The sequence below is a fragment of the Meleagris gallopavo genome, chromosome 2 (assembly GCF_905368555.1).
Source record: "Meleagris gallopavo chromosome 2, MGAL_WU_HG_1.1, whole genome shotgun sequence".
Taxonomy (NCBI): domain Eukaryota; kingdom Metazoa; phylum Chordata; class Aves; order Galliformes; family Phasianidae; genus Meleagris; species Meleagris gallopavo.
In genome coordinates, this window is record NC_139405.1 from 25310181 (window position 1) to 25324547 (window position 14367).

The window sequence follows — 14367 nt, forward strand, 5'->3', positions numbered from 1 at the left end:
TTGGGTAACAGATGTACTATTGCATTGCCAAAAAAGAGTGGTAACTGTCACTGGAGAAATAAAACTGAGTTATTGTTTCCAGTTTCAAAAGAACAGCAACAAGTCTAAAAAACTATATGTGATCTTTGTCCTTTTTTCCCCTCAGACACCTGCACTCATCTAATGTTTCACTGAGCCCTGAAAAATAAATGCATAGCTTCAGTCTCCTAATCCATGTGGCTCCAGAGACCACTGTTACATGAGAACTTAAACTGATGATGCTGAGCGTCCTAGGGGCAGCTTAATCTTTTTTAATTCAAATCAACTGAGTCCCATGTGGCGCTAGGATGATACTCTATATGCTGCAATCAGACTGACCTAGACTTCTTGTGCTCTAAATGATTAATGAAACTGCCTCCTAGTTTGTTTCTATGGTGATCTGAAACTTGACACGATGTAGGAATCTGCCATTCATGCTGAATGAATTGAGGAGGAGGTAGCTCAGGAACAGAACTCCATCAGTTGCACAGAAGAGGCTGAATTTTTAGTCATTAGTCTTCCTGTACTTGGATTGTTGACTCTTGAAAATAAGAGTGAGATAAAGTATCCTAGTTAATATAGCCTAATTGAGTAGTTTTCTAGTCAATGGTTTCAATATTAACAGTCTCATATGAAAAGTCTTATACTTTCTCTTTTGATAGGCAAATGCAAGAGCAGTAGTTACAGCAGGTTGCAGCTCGCTGTAAAGAATTCAATGGTCAAAGCTCTGCAATGCCTCTAAATACTGCAACTAATAAACTAGGAAAAATACTCACCTCACTAAATATCTGTGTCTAGATTTTATTGCATCTATAGATAAGTCTTCAAAATTCCTGTCTTTAGATTTTAATACTGCACGAGGAGTGATTTACTTCAAACGTCTTGAGGCTTCCAGAACTAGTTTGCTTTTTACTTTCATTTCCAGAAGAACACCTCAAAATATTTTAGGTAACTGCCTCCATGCTTGGGCCTACCTGTATTGTTAAGATAAAAATAACATCAGTCTAGCATCAGTGAGCTAGCTTAGCTACTTTGCTAGCCACAACACCATAAAACTCAGCCCAAACCAGTGTAGCGGAATTGTCACTCAGTATTGCAGCCCACACTGAATGCCAGGATACAGTGCTAGCTTCAGCCAGTCATTGAAGCCAATTCAGTCATGCTGCTGCTGCTGTAACAAGGATGCCTTTAGATCCTCCATCCTTCCTCCTGCTCCCAGGCAAACACACTTGACTACTCAATGAGACAAACCTCAGTGACCACCTAAAGGCATGTGAAGGTAAATACACATAGAGCTTTTCTGAAGATGGTGTGAACATTGGAGCTGTAAAGCTTTCTGCTGCTCTCTTTCTTAGCATTGCCTTTACTGCCTTCCTTCCAAACTCTTGACTACAGAAGTATTTTCCTTTTTTACCACCAAAGCCTACTTTTTCCATCAACACAGGGAGAGATGCTATTACTTTCTTCCTTTCCACAATTTTTTTTAAAGGGAAGATTGTTACTCTATGTATTTTTCTCTGGTAAGGCAATCCCAGCACTGATCTCACAGCATCTCTCAACAGCCTTTCAAGAGGACATAGCACACCCGAATCATCTCGTCACTTCATCTGGAATCAATCACTGTAGGTCCACCAATGTCAAGAAAACTATGCTCATTTGCATCAGCACATGATCTGGTTCTATCTTTCTATGATCTGTAAATCAGCAGTGTTTCCATTGGGATTCATGTTCTCAGAAAAGTCTTCATCTACTTTCCAACACATTGAATCCATGTCTGCCATTTTTCTTTCCAATCATAGAACACATTCTGTCTACTAACTCAAATTTGCCACAAATAAAGTTCTTTTGACATGGCTTTGGTACAATTTTCTTACTATTACATATGTATTCAGACTTTGCAGACCGCATAATTGGCATTATATTTTGCAAATCAGTTAATGTTGTAGATGTGAAGTACTTAATTTCCAGGACTTCAAAAGGAATCTAAAATATTAATCTGAAAACATTTTCAAGTGTGACCCAATAGACTTTCCCCCATGTATTTCTTCAAATCAATTTGAAAATACTAGCTTGTAATATTGCCAGATAAAAGTTCTATGACACAACGGCCTGCATTTTTTTCCATATTCAGTTTTCTGGGTTCATGCAGTACTGTAAGTATTTCAACTTCTTTCTTCAGAAGAAAAGGCAGAAAGAAATGGAGATCCTTTAGATATAAACATCCAAATTTGATATGCTATACACAAATTCAATTTTTAAGACTATTTTGTTTGGGGGAGAGATAAGTCTGATTATTTCTGAATATCTTTAAATAGCAAAACAACTCCATGTGTACAGATATCACTGAAATTATCAGAAAGATTTTTAGAAAAATGAGTAATTTTCATTTTTAAGATTTTTTTTTTCTTCCATAAAAAAAAACAAACAGGGAAGAAACGAGTCAAAACAGAATGAGAACATCTCTTTGGCTAAGCAGACCACAACTGAGGTGTGTGAAGTCTGCCCCAGAAAATACTTCCTTCTTAATTTTCCTGCACACTAAGCCTGTTGGTTCAGTTTATTTTGTTGGAATGGCTTTGTTTTTCTAGAAATAAATCTTTATCAGACTATTGGAAAAGAGGCAATAACAGCTTTCTATTCAGGATTTTCACCTGGAGTGCAGGGACCCAGGTTCAAGTCATTACCTCAATGCAAATTCCTGCAAGCCACATTTGTAGATTAGTGCTTTCAGGTGGGCATGTGGTGACCAAAGTGGCTGTAGCCCCCTGCTTTCTGATGTATGAAACCACGTGAAGAGGAGCCTTGGAGTTGAGCAGAAGGAAGAGCATATAGTTCTGCTCATTTTTTTTTTTTTTTTCCAGAGAAGTCTACATGACAAATCTTGATGTCCCTTCTAACAATAACGCTTCCAAAGGCCCAGGGAAGCAGCACCCTGCCTAGAAGAGTAAAAATGAGTATGATCACTCTGTGCGTGCACTAGATTCAAGCAATGAATCTAAACTTGATCTTTTAGGATGAAAATGATGTTTGTTTACATGGGCGAGAGACAGTGTCACCTTACCAAGGATCTTGCCAGCCAGTGCAACGAGATGGGTTTAATGCCACTTCTCAGAAGCCAGACATAAATGTGTCATTCTTTGGGCTCATATGGGGAAAAAAAGCTGTGCACAGATCACATTTGTGGGACTATTCTTCCTATATGCTGGTCACTGTCAAAAAAAAAAACAACACAAAACTTCACATCCTCTTATGCAGGAGGACATTTGTTCTCCTCTTGAACACTTTATAGAAGAGTGAGCACCATGAACCCTCCATTCCTGGCTAAAAACTTATCTAGGAAGAAAACAGCAAAATCCTGTGCCTGAACTTGAAGGAAATTACATTCTGCGATATACTTTATGAATTGAAAAATACCTATAGCCAGTTTAGGGAGAGAATACCAGAATCTAGGTGAAGGAGGTCCAAACAGAGTTATAGCAGAGTGCCAACGATTCATGAGTCTTCCAAAGAAAGAGACTCTCCAATATCCAATATTTCCATAGTCCTTGCATTCACATTTTCTGCAATAGCACAGCTCATGGCCTTGTTTAGGGCTCTGGAGTAGTAGAAAAATAGAAATAAATATTATATTATTATTGCTACAATGATTCCAGTAATATTTGTGTCAGAAAAAAGACAGTTTTCATTATTCTAATACTTCTTACTACATCTTCTGGAGAATATGTATGTGGAAAGGAAGGGCGAATCCTCATTTTTGAACAAGAAATATGATGAATGATGAGGTATTATACACTGGAGACAACAGTCTGAAATCACTTACAATTGGAATATACTTATAATACTGTAAACCAGTAATCACAAATGAGTACAGAGCTCAGCAGCCTGCTTAAGAAGAGTCATTTACCTGCCCCTCTTTTGTACAGTGCCCAACACCCTCACTACAGCTCCTGGGTGCTCCTGTTGACAGCTGTGGGGAAACCCCATCCTAGCACAGAGTTACACAGCAGAGCAGTATGTGGGTTTACAGTGACTAATTATTTGAATATGAATCAACAATGCAACACTGTGGCAAAACAAGACAAATGCTCCGTATTGAGTCATGTTAATAAGAATGTCACGCGTAAAAGAAATGAAGTAATTATTCTGCTCTACTTCACTTGATAAGCCTCAGTTGGAGCACTGCATGCTGTTACAAACACCACAATGAAAAAAGAAATACATACTAATTGGAGAACTCCGAAGAGAACAACAAAAATGAACAGTGATTTAGAAAATAATCCTTGTGTGTATGACTGCTCATAAACACGAGGTGTTATTAAAAAAAAGAGCAATTATTCTTATTATCTTAATTCTATACTAATATAAAAGATCCAGCATGGGAGAAATTGAAGTGAGCAATGCCAGGAATAACATAGGTCATAGACTGAAGTGCAGTGTAGAAACAGTACTTTCAGAGCAAGAGGCTGATGAACCTCTTGGCATTGCCATCTGTGGAAGTGGTCCAGACAAGCCTGGACAGTAAAACAGACATTTTTTTTTCCTTCCCCAAATGTTCCTGAAGTTTCTAAGTTTATCTTCATTTCCAATCAGAAAATATCTAAATTCTCTGTAAAGGAAAATGGCAGCAATACTGCGCACTGACCCAAGCTTTATGTGCAACAAAGTGTTTGCAATGTAACTATCTCCTATTATACGCTATAGTTTAAAATATTCAGAGTGAAAAGTAATTTGAAAAGGAAAAAATATTAAAATGTTTTATCCTAATGGTTAGAAAATGGAACATATATCAAATGTATCCTCAAACATGAAAAGATGTAAGGAGAAATCAACTGAAATCTTGTTGATTTCATTTGAATTGCATATTAAAGCTGAACATGATTTTATTTTATTCACTGTTACTACTATTATGATTTTAATTTTATACAAACTTTGAGTCACATGTTCAGCTATAAATATTTAGGAAAGGTACACCTCATATTCAGACTTAGAAAGCTACAGAACAACAAAGGAAACAGAAGCTCCGTAAGTGCTGCTCCTGAAATCGGAAGGTACTTGGGAGAAGGTACATTTTATCCCCTTAAGTTTAACGATTACTGCTCTAGTGGGTGCAAAAAAACAGAGAAAGCATGCAGATGTAGAATCTCTGCAGTTCTACTGATCAAACAAGAGTAGTTTAACATAAGACGGCGTGTTTTCAGCAGTAAAACTTCCCAATTTAAAATCTCTTTGTGATTTCCTGGATTTGTGTACAAGATTTTTTTTTTTCCAAATATTCACTGCATGCTACTTGAATAAGCAAAAAAGGAGTACAGTACATCTGTATTATATATTCTGTGTAGTTTTTTGGCCCTCACATTTATGCTGGCTCTTCTTGTACTTAGATTGCTGCATTAGCAAATTGCCCGTCAGCTCTCCAAGCATGGCACTCAGCCTTTGCAGCCTTGGGGATATCAGTAACACAAAGATTGCCCCTTGCAAGCTGCAATGACCTGCGCCCTACAGCTCTATCTATCACATAAAAATGTAGTGCTCCACTATTGTCACTTTTCACAGCTCAATCTCAATATCTCTTTTCAGGTTTCCTGCTGACTGACAATGTCAGTTACAACATTTCACACAATTTTTCTTTTCTGTGTGTGAAATTGCATATCCAAGAACTGTGAAAAGAGAATCAGCAGGTTTCTGCACTGTTCCTCTGCGAGGATGGACAGTTAACCACCATCTAGGCAACATCAGGCAACTGCCCCAAGAAAAAATAAGAAAGTATTCTATGAATATTTCATAGAAATATTCATAATTTTAAACTCTTCTGCTATGATTGTGTTTGAACTATTTGTGTTCCCAGACGTGCCAGCTCACAAGTACTACTTAAGTTACGCAAATTTTGAAAAATATTATCAGAGATTGTTTCCTAAATTCTTAAGACTTTTTATCAGAAAGGTTATTCTGAGAATTGCTCTTACCCAATCAATTTCAATTTTAGATTACTAGCAGTGGATCATCTACAGACAACCTACTGACAAAATGTTTTAAGTATTTCTGCCAAATCATCAGACATGTCAGGTTTGTAAATAACTCACAAAATAACGGAGAAATGCATTCATAGAAAACTATTTCCTCATTTCTTCTGGAAAACGAGCAGTCAAACGAGCAGGTCCTGAAATGTCTAGGCAAAAGTAGAGTCGATGAGGTTATGCCCTTTGTGTCAAAACTCCATCCCAGCAAAAACAGCTAATGGAGATTACACATCAGTAAGACATACAGGCCAAACATACATTTTCTCCCATACTTCCCTTTACAAAACCAACCAAACAATAAGAAAAGTGCCCACAAAATAAATAAATAACACAATAGCAGCAACAACGAAAAGCAATGAGCAAATTCAATTTACAGCTAAGTAGAGATGAAGCAAGGAGTCAAAAAAAAAAAAAAAAAGCAGCTTTTCTTTTTACAGAGCAATGACTGTCTTTGTCTGAGAACAAGATGTATTTTTAGGTATGCTTAAGAAGTAGTTGTTCATCTCTGCTCATGAATATGTGCAGTTTGACAATGAGTATTTTCAAACTCTGGGCCACCTCTCCAGGCTAGTCTGGAAGTTATAAGCCTGCCATTCAGAATGGGATGCAAACAGATTTTTCTCTCAGCTGTGAGGGCATTCTCTTAGCAACTGCCCTGAATACTTACAGAGAAGTACCAAGAGGGTATCTTGAATGTTCTTTTTGCTTCCATTAATACCATCAAACAATTAGGAAACAAGGACAAGAGGCAACTTAAGGATGGCAAGTACTTGTCTGGAACATATCTTCTGAAGAAACAAAACATTAGTTTACAAATTGCAGTGGAAATGGGATGTGTCCCAGTGAATCCAATCCCTGCAATATCAAATAAGACAGACCACTGAAAGAGATGTCACATGACTAAGCTTTGTCTCCCATCCTTTAAATAATTTTGAAATCACTAATCATATCACTAATAATGGACAACTGATTTTTTAAAACCACTAAATCGTGTTTCTTGCTAGTGTTTGTTCTGATTAAACACTATCCCCTCCCCTTTTCCCAATCTCTTAGAAGTCTCCTTCTGGTTGTAAACCAAAGTTTTAATCACTAAATTGTGGTCTACTTTGCATCAAATTTCAGGTAGCATTTAAATTTAATTACAAGAAGTAACATATAGCTTCCCTAAGCAACTCAGCATATGGGACTAAGACTTACTCACCAGATCAAAATAGGTCTTGCTGTCCTATCGCAGCAGTCTGAGGGCTGTATGTTTACATGGATAAACCGCTTTTGCACATTTTCTTCATGTCTCCAACATGAACCATCTGTCCATCAATATTAGACAAAAAATCCTCACTGATTCTATGCAGTCTTCAGCTAAATATGACAATTACGGATAGGCATATCATGCACTTGTAACAATTTACATCCAGATCTTAGAATGTGGTCAAAAGGGTTTTTATTTTAATTCATAATTTTTTTTTACGTGCTAAGAAACACATTCAGTAACTTCATATCATACTGAGTTTTTTCTTTTTTTCTTTCCTCCTGTAGATAACTAAGTAGTAGAGTAGAGCTGTGGGAAGATGGCTCTGCTCACTGACTATGCATAGGGAGTACAAGAGCTATGTAAACACCCATAAGCAGCACTTCAGTACATCTCAAATAAAAAAAAATGATGTTTTAATCTCCTAGAGACTGCTCCTGTTATAGACTACCTGACATATTGTGGTGGTAGTTTTCTGTGATGGGTTTCTTGACTCCAAGATTTGGACGTCTGAATTTGAGCCAGGACTTGTATCTAAAAGTCAGTCCAAAAATAAAAGGTGCGTCTTACTCCTACTCTTTGGCACATCCTGGATATATTTTCTTTTTGCCCTTTGAGCACAATGAGACTATTGTAAGTTTTCATTTTCTATTGATTCACCTTTATACATGGATGTCCATCATTAAAGGGTCATTCTGTAAAACTGCCAACATTTCATCTTTTAAATGTAAGATCTTGCTTGCATACTACCTTGTTTCTGTGCTCTGAAGGATCAAACTACTTGGCAGGGTAACAAATTTGATTTGCATTAGGAAAGGATATTAGGCATATAGGATTTCACAGTTCATTTTATACCCTAATCATCAGAAGCCCCTATTTAGGGTCTGAACCAGAGGGATTTACTGCTCTCAAAAATCAGTGTATCCAATAACAAAATATTTCAAAATGTTCATTTTATTTCATCTCTCCAAAGTCAGTTAATGAAAGGTGCAATTCTATTGAACAGCCTTTGGTCACAAACTTCTCTAAGCCATCTTTAGTTTCATTAGGAGTGAATTAATGTAATGTTAGATGGTGACATTTCAGGGTCACTGCACTCCTATACATTGCAATAGAATGGATACCCATTAAAAATATTATCAGACTAATCCTGCAAAGGGTGAATCAGAAGCTCAGGATGCTCAGCACTCCTTAGGGATTACAGATTTCTACACAGATCTCTAATGATCCAGCTCTGCTATTCTGGTGCTGATGCTAACCTTGCTGCTGTGACAACTTGTTCCTGGCTCTCAGGGAGCTTCAAAGAAAGATACCATACCTTCATGGAAACACTGGAACTATCCTCATTTCTACTGAAGAGAAGATTACAGACAGAAATATAAAGTTATTCAAATGATGTGAAGGAATGTCCTCTTTCCTTTTGGTGGGTGACTTCAGAAGGGAGGTGGATTGCGAGCTCTGTGAGACAGACAGAACTGCTGGCATTTTTCCTCACACTTACAAAAAGCCAAGGAAGAAAACAAGCAAAGAGTTTTCTGGATGAGATTAGTCTACCACGGTAACAGTGTTTATTTTACTGACCTAAGTCTTAATTCTCACCTCTTCTCTCTACAGCTATTGGCGTCTCTTTCTTAATGCTTTGCCAAAGTCAAACAGCTTGAACGTTGCTAGTTTTTGCAACTGAGAGTGCCTAAGCCAGAGATGCTCACCACTGCTAAGACCACAATTCAGTCTTCTGCTGCAACACACACAACTCTTGGCTCAGTGAGGTTTTCAGTGCCTCAGATTTTAAGATGGTGCAAAGGATGACATTTGTATGTCTCCAGGCATGTTCTTCTACACATCTCACATCAGTGAGATGTGGAGCCTACTCCATCCTCAAAGTCCTTGAAAAATCCCACTGAAGGATATGTAGAAGCCATTTTGGGCAACACGCATTTTATAAAGAAAATGCAAGTGCTCCAACCATATGTGCCAGTGCTCTGTTCACTTGTGGACTATCTAGGAGCAGGACCTGGTGTTTCAGGGTGCTTACACTCTGCTACCGCTGGCTTCCTGCATGTTTCTGGTGTTCAGACCTCTGCCTGAGGCCAAGCTTTGAGCCTGATAACCATTTTCCTTACTGCACAAATGCAACAAAGAGGATCTGCGAGTTGGATGCTGACCTGAAAGCAAAGCACAGTCAAAGGCAACTCTATTTGCTATTCAGTTTTTCTGTCTGTGTTAATTTTCATCTGAACACTGAGGACTATGACTGGGAAGTGAATGTGAGCATCAGACCTAAGTGTCACTGTTAACAAAATCCTACCTCAGAAGGAATCAACTAGGTGTAACCAATATCCATATGTTGGCACACACCTCAGGAAGATTATCTGCATTTTAATTGTGATAGGCATGATTTGTGCTTTAAAGTGACAAAAGCATAAAATTTGATTGTTATGACTCACTCAGTTTTTAAAGAACAGTCAAGTTGCCATTTTAATGATACATAAGTCTTGACAGACGTTTAAGTAGGATGGGATAGTATGCATACCAGATGAATATGTTTTACATGGCAACCCACTGAAGTTCTCCTGTTTTTATTTATTTTTTAAAATACTTTATTCTGAGGTACATGGTGTAGTAGAAAACATTTCTCTGCTTATTATGCATAGTTTTTTTGATAGTTTTCAGATAGTTTTCTACACCTTTGGCACTAAACTTCTCTAGACATTTTGGTGTGTACATATAAGCAGATCAAGTGAAATGAAACTATGAATTCCAAACAAACTCATCTCTCATTTTCCAGATTATGCCTATGCTGGAAGCTATTGTCCCTTGGGGACCTGTAGTATCTATAATTCCCATTTAAAATAAGATATCTACACAGCCTGTTTCAAAGCTTATTTCAGCACAGGAGTCTAAAGTCACTGCTAAGAAATTGTGAGCTCACTGTTCTATACCATTGGTTAGATTGGGGCTGCAACAGAAAAATGTTAGACCCCCCAGGTCCGATTCTTTCCTCTTGAAAGGATTCAAGTTTTAGAAAAGCTCTGTTCAGGCATTGTTATCCATTATAGCCATTTCATACAGGAGAGTTTATACAGAGCTGGTACCTTCACAGGTTCAAACACATCCAAACAGAAAACTTTCATCTTTTGTTGTTTTGCAGATGCTCAATTGGATATGCCATGTTCTTACAACTGCTTAATTGCAATTTCGCAGTAGTTTCTAAACAATAATTCTAAACAATTTGCAAATTTAATATTTTTGTGTATCAAAAAAGTGCTTTCAGTGAAGCATACTAAACATGCATATTGTCTGCTTAGGGCTAAAATTAATATCTCCTCTTAGCATAAACAAGTAGCAATATGTTATCAGTGTGGTTTTGTTTAGACAATTTGTGTTATGTCTGCTCTATATCATGTTGTACAAACATTCTTTCCTACAGTACTATAGTCATAAATTTAGTATGAAGGAATTATACGAGAAAATAAAACACTATTCTTTTGATTTTGATTAGTATGTTTTTCAGGAAAATGTTAATCTATTTAAGGTAGTAGAGAAACTTTTCCTCACGCATTTCATAGATGCATCTCCAAAATCCTGGAAATTTGAGAGTACTATGAATTAATTTACAGACAGGAAACAGTGCATGAGGTACATACATACATAGATTTTGTATATACAGTGTGCATGAAACGGCTCACGAAAGCTCAGGCATTACTTGTTAACAGACACCAACCATTTGCTTACAGGGCAGGACAATGGATAGACTTCAGTGTAAACTGCAAGGAGAGAACTACTGCATGCCCACATTTAGTCCTTGCAAGCTACACTCTTTCAAAGAAATCTTCTGTCAGTGAACCTACATATTGATTGAGTAGGGAGGAACATCTGCCAAAAAATAACTGGTCCTTGGGCATCTTGTGGGCCAAGGACCATTCCCCACATACAATTTGGGTAAGTATAATTTTTCCAGGAAAAAAAAAAAAGAGTTCTTACCTGTGCGGATGCGTTGACCAGCTACATATACAGGAAACATCTTCCTAGTTTACTTTCTAATTTAGGCAAAGTAATTGACGGTTTTCAATTGGCTGAGTCACATCACCATAAAGGTTAGCCAACTTGATGTCAAAACCAGCGGGCCCTCATCTCTCAGCTATAGCTGAGCAGGTTGGTTGAGGGCTGTGCCATCCACCAAAAACCCTTTCTAGGGTCTTCAGGAGCTGAGCTGTGGAGAAGGAAGTTATTGGGAGGGAGAAGAGTTTGATGTGTTGAAATTGTATATATACACATATACATCATTGTATATTTTTATAAGCTATATATATATATATATATATAATTATACAGGAAGCTGAATGTGCTAAAGCAGAGTTAAAGATTTAGATAACACCAAGCAAACAGCTTGAGCCAAAATATCTGAGCTTACCTGCTTACCTTTGCTTTCTAAGAGCATTGCTAATTCAGCAATTCACGTATTGTTACTGAATTATTCCATTTTACTGAAATCAAGAAATAGGGGTTGTGATAGCCCATGTCTTTGGGAAGGAATATGGCCTGTGCAGCGGCCTGATGAAGACGGGACATGCTCAACAGAAAGCTTCTTACATCATACAGCACTCTCCATGCTGCTTCAGTGAGCCTTACTGTACACTGTTTCCTCAGAAAGCCCTTCAAAAATATTGCAGTTATACTTACAGGGCAAATGCACAGCTAGTTCTGTGGCAGAAGACTGAAGTTTAAGATACATAAATGACTGCTTCCTGGAACAAATGGCATGCTAATCCATAAGGGGAAAAGCAATCTTTTTATTTAGGCCTAAGCAATGCATGGGACCCTACTTCAAAATGAACAATTACTCTTCAAGATTGACCATAAAGCACTTAAAGTCTACATTCCTATAGGAGTGAAAAGCCAAAAAATTCTAACTTCAAAAAGGGAAGTACATAAAAATGAGAAATCTTGTTAAAATGGAATTTAAAAGGAATAACCAAAAGAATAAAAGATTGCAGATACCGTGTATGTACATGTTATTAAAGTCTCAGAATAATCACATACTATGTATCCAAAAAAAATCTCTCAGAAACCAAAAATTAAAGGACCACACAAAAAAGACAGCATGACTATATGATACAGTAAAGGCAGCTAATTGGGGTAAAAAGAAATCCCTCAAACACTAGAGCTTATGTGGAGCAATGAGGAAAATAGAAAAGATCATAAACTTCAGTGATTCAAATGGTAACTCATATTAAAGGAGGCCAAAAAGATCATAAGGAACAACATACCACATGCATAAAGAAATAGTAATAAAATCTTTCTTTTCCAAACACATTAGTGTTAGATACAGAAATTCTGCCAGAGAATTTGTAGAGTTGATGGTCATGGTACACCATAAGACTGCATATGAAAGACAAATACTAAGTAGTGTGCATGGGGGAAGGAACCCTAACTGCTCTCACTCAGTTCTGATTTCTAGATCAGCTATTAGTGCTCTAAAAGAGATCTAGTAGTTCTCATGTTCTATGTTAGTTCAATGGACATGTCAGCTGAGTACTCAACAGCAGTAGAGAAATGAGAAGAACCTTTACAATTATAAATAAAGGAACAGAAAACAACATTGAAAATGCTGTATATCAATCCATGAAAAAGATTAAACCTTCAGTCTTAAGTACCATACATTATCAGGGTGGAGGAGAGCTATCAATGTGAGCATAAGGTTCAAGATCCTTTTGCCCATTCCATCTTATTACAGAAGAACTGCATAGATCACAGCTATACTTTAATAACGAATGCACAGCACACAGTGAAGCCATGGAATGTGTTTGCCACAGGATACTGTAAAACTGAAAGCACATCTTAGGTGCACAGGCTAGATTTTGTTTGTTTAAAAATATTTTTCATTGCTTGAAGGAAGAAATTACTATAAAGGAAGAAAAAAAAAAGGGACATTCTTTACTCCTACAAGTGGGATGATCATTTCTACCTTCCATTTGCAAACCTAACGTAAAAGCTGCCTGCTTTGCATTTCTGACCTCCTGTGCACATCTCACTGGTTTCTGTCCTGCACCAGCCATCCTCACTCAGATTATTAAATTCTTCTTGTGAGCTATTATTTTCATTAATTCATATTTAATTTCTTTTTTTTTTTTTTAACTGATCTGATATTTTGCTTTGTGACAACAATATTACTAAAGGAAAGGAATTTGAAAGGAATATTAGGGAGAACTTTAACTTTGCTTATGAATTAGGACAGGCTAGAAAACTTTACCTGGTCTTTTTGCCAGTTCTCTGGAAAGGTATCATCCATATGCTTATGTAAGGATAGGAAACAGCAGATAGAGCTTTAAACAAGTTTCAAACCACCCAAGAAAGGTAGAAGTCACAGACTGATAGCAAATGATAGTAAAGATGGAATTACTCCTCTCCAAGGACCAGAACTCATTAAACACTACAGTGGAGGCAATCTCTAGATGGAGAAGCTTTCCCTGTGCCTGCCAGCCCTTAAATGAGGTAAGAGTCCGCCCCCTTCTAATCACAAAGGTGAATTGCTTCCACCTGTGCACCCAGGGCTGGCTACGCTCCTTCACCAAGTGCTCAATCATTTCTTCAGGCTGTGACCTAACAGTTACCATACAGCTCATCTGAGGAAGACACCTAGACTTTAAAGATTTCAGTGTGGAATTAGTTCTTGGTAAAAAAAATTAAGCTCTTTCATAAACCTGATGATACAAAACGTAAATAGAACAAATAGATATTAGTGTGAAATATCTGTACTATTTGTCCTTAGGCACTATGTAGTGCTAAATATTTTTTAAAGTTACAGATTAAGACAAGGAGATTTTGCAAGCATAAAGGCAAACTGTTAGAGATGTCATCACACTCAACAGAGAGCAGGCTCAGATAAACTGTCAACCTTTTTTATCGTTCAGTTGTTTAGTTGTTTATTATAGAATGAGAATGATACCGGAGACTGACAGCATTGAGCTGCATTTCACACAAGAACATTATTTCTTTAAGGCTGTGTGTGTCCCATGTGAGACCTACATCACCTGGAAAATTACAGCTCCAAAGTCCATCTGAGAAGTCTGATCTGTTACA

General features: G+C 37.3%; 1 protein-coding gene across 13 annotated transcripts in view; it reads right to left on the minus strand.

Annotated features, from left to right (window-relative positions):
• LOC116216308 (uncharacterized) overlaps nucleotides 1–14367 on the minus strand; it is a 108640-nt gene that overhangs the window by 15673 nt on the left and 78600 nt on the right. For 9 of the 13 annotated variants that reach the window (XR_014882018.1, XR_014882013.1, XR_014882014.1 and 6 more), the window contains 6 exons: nucleotides 11269–11497; nucleotides 7237–7394; nucleotides 6703–6890; nucleotides 6099–6184; nucleotides 3459–3613; nucleotides 3080–3227 (listed from right to left, as the gene is read on the minus strand). Coding sequence is in view for 4 of the 13 variants with exons in the window: in XM_085219364.1 (XP_085075490.1) it covers nucleotides 11422–11497 (76 nt within the window). In the remaining 9 variants the exon portion in view is untranslated. Of the gene's footprint in view, nucleotides 1–217; nucleotides 560–794; nucleotides 993–3079; nucleotides 3228–3458; nucleotides 3614–6098; nucleotides 6185–6702; nucleotides 6891–7236; nucleotides 7395–11268; nucleotides 11498–14367 lie in introns of those variants that run through there. The other 4 variants (XM_085219366.1, XR_014882020.1, XR_014882019.1 and 1 more) reach the window with 4 other exon arrangements.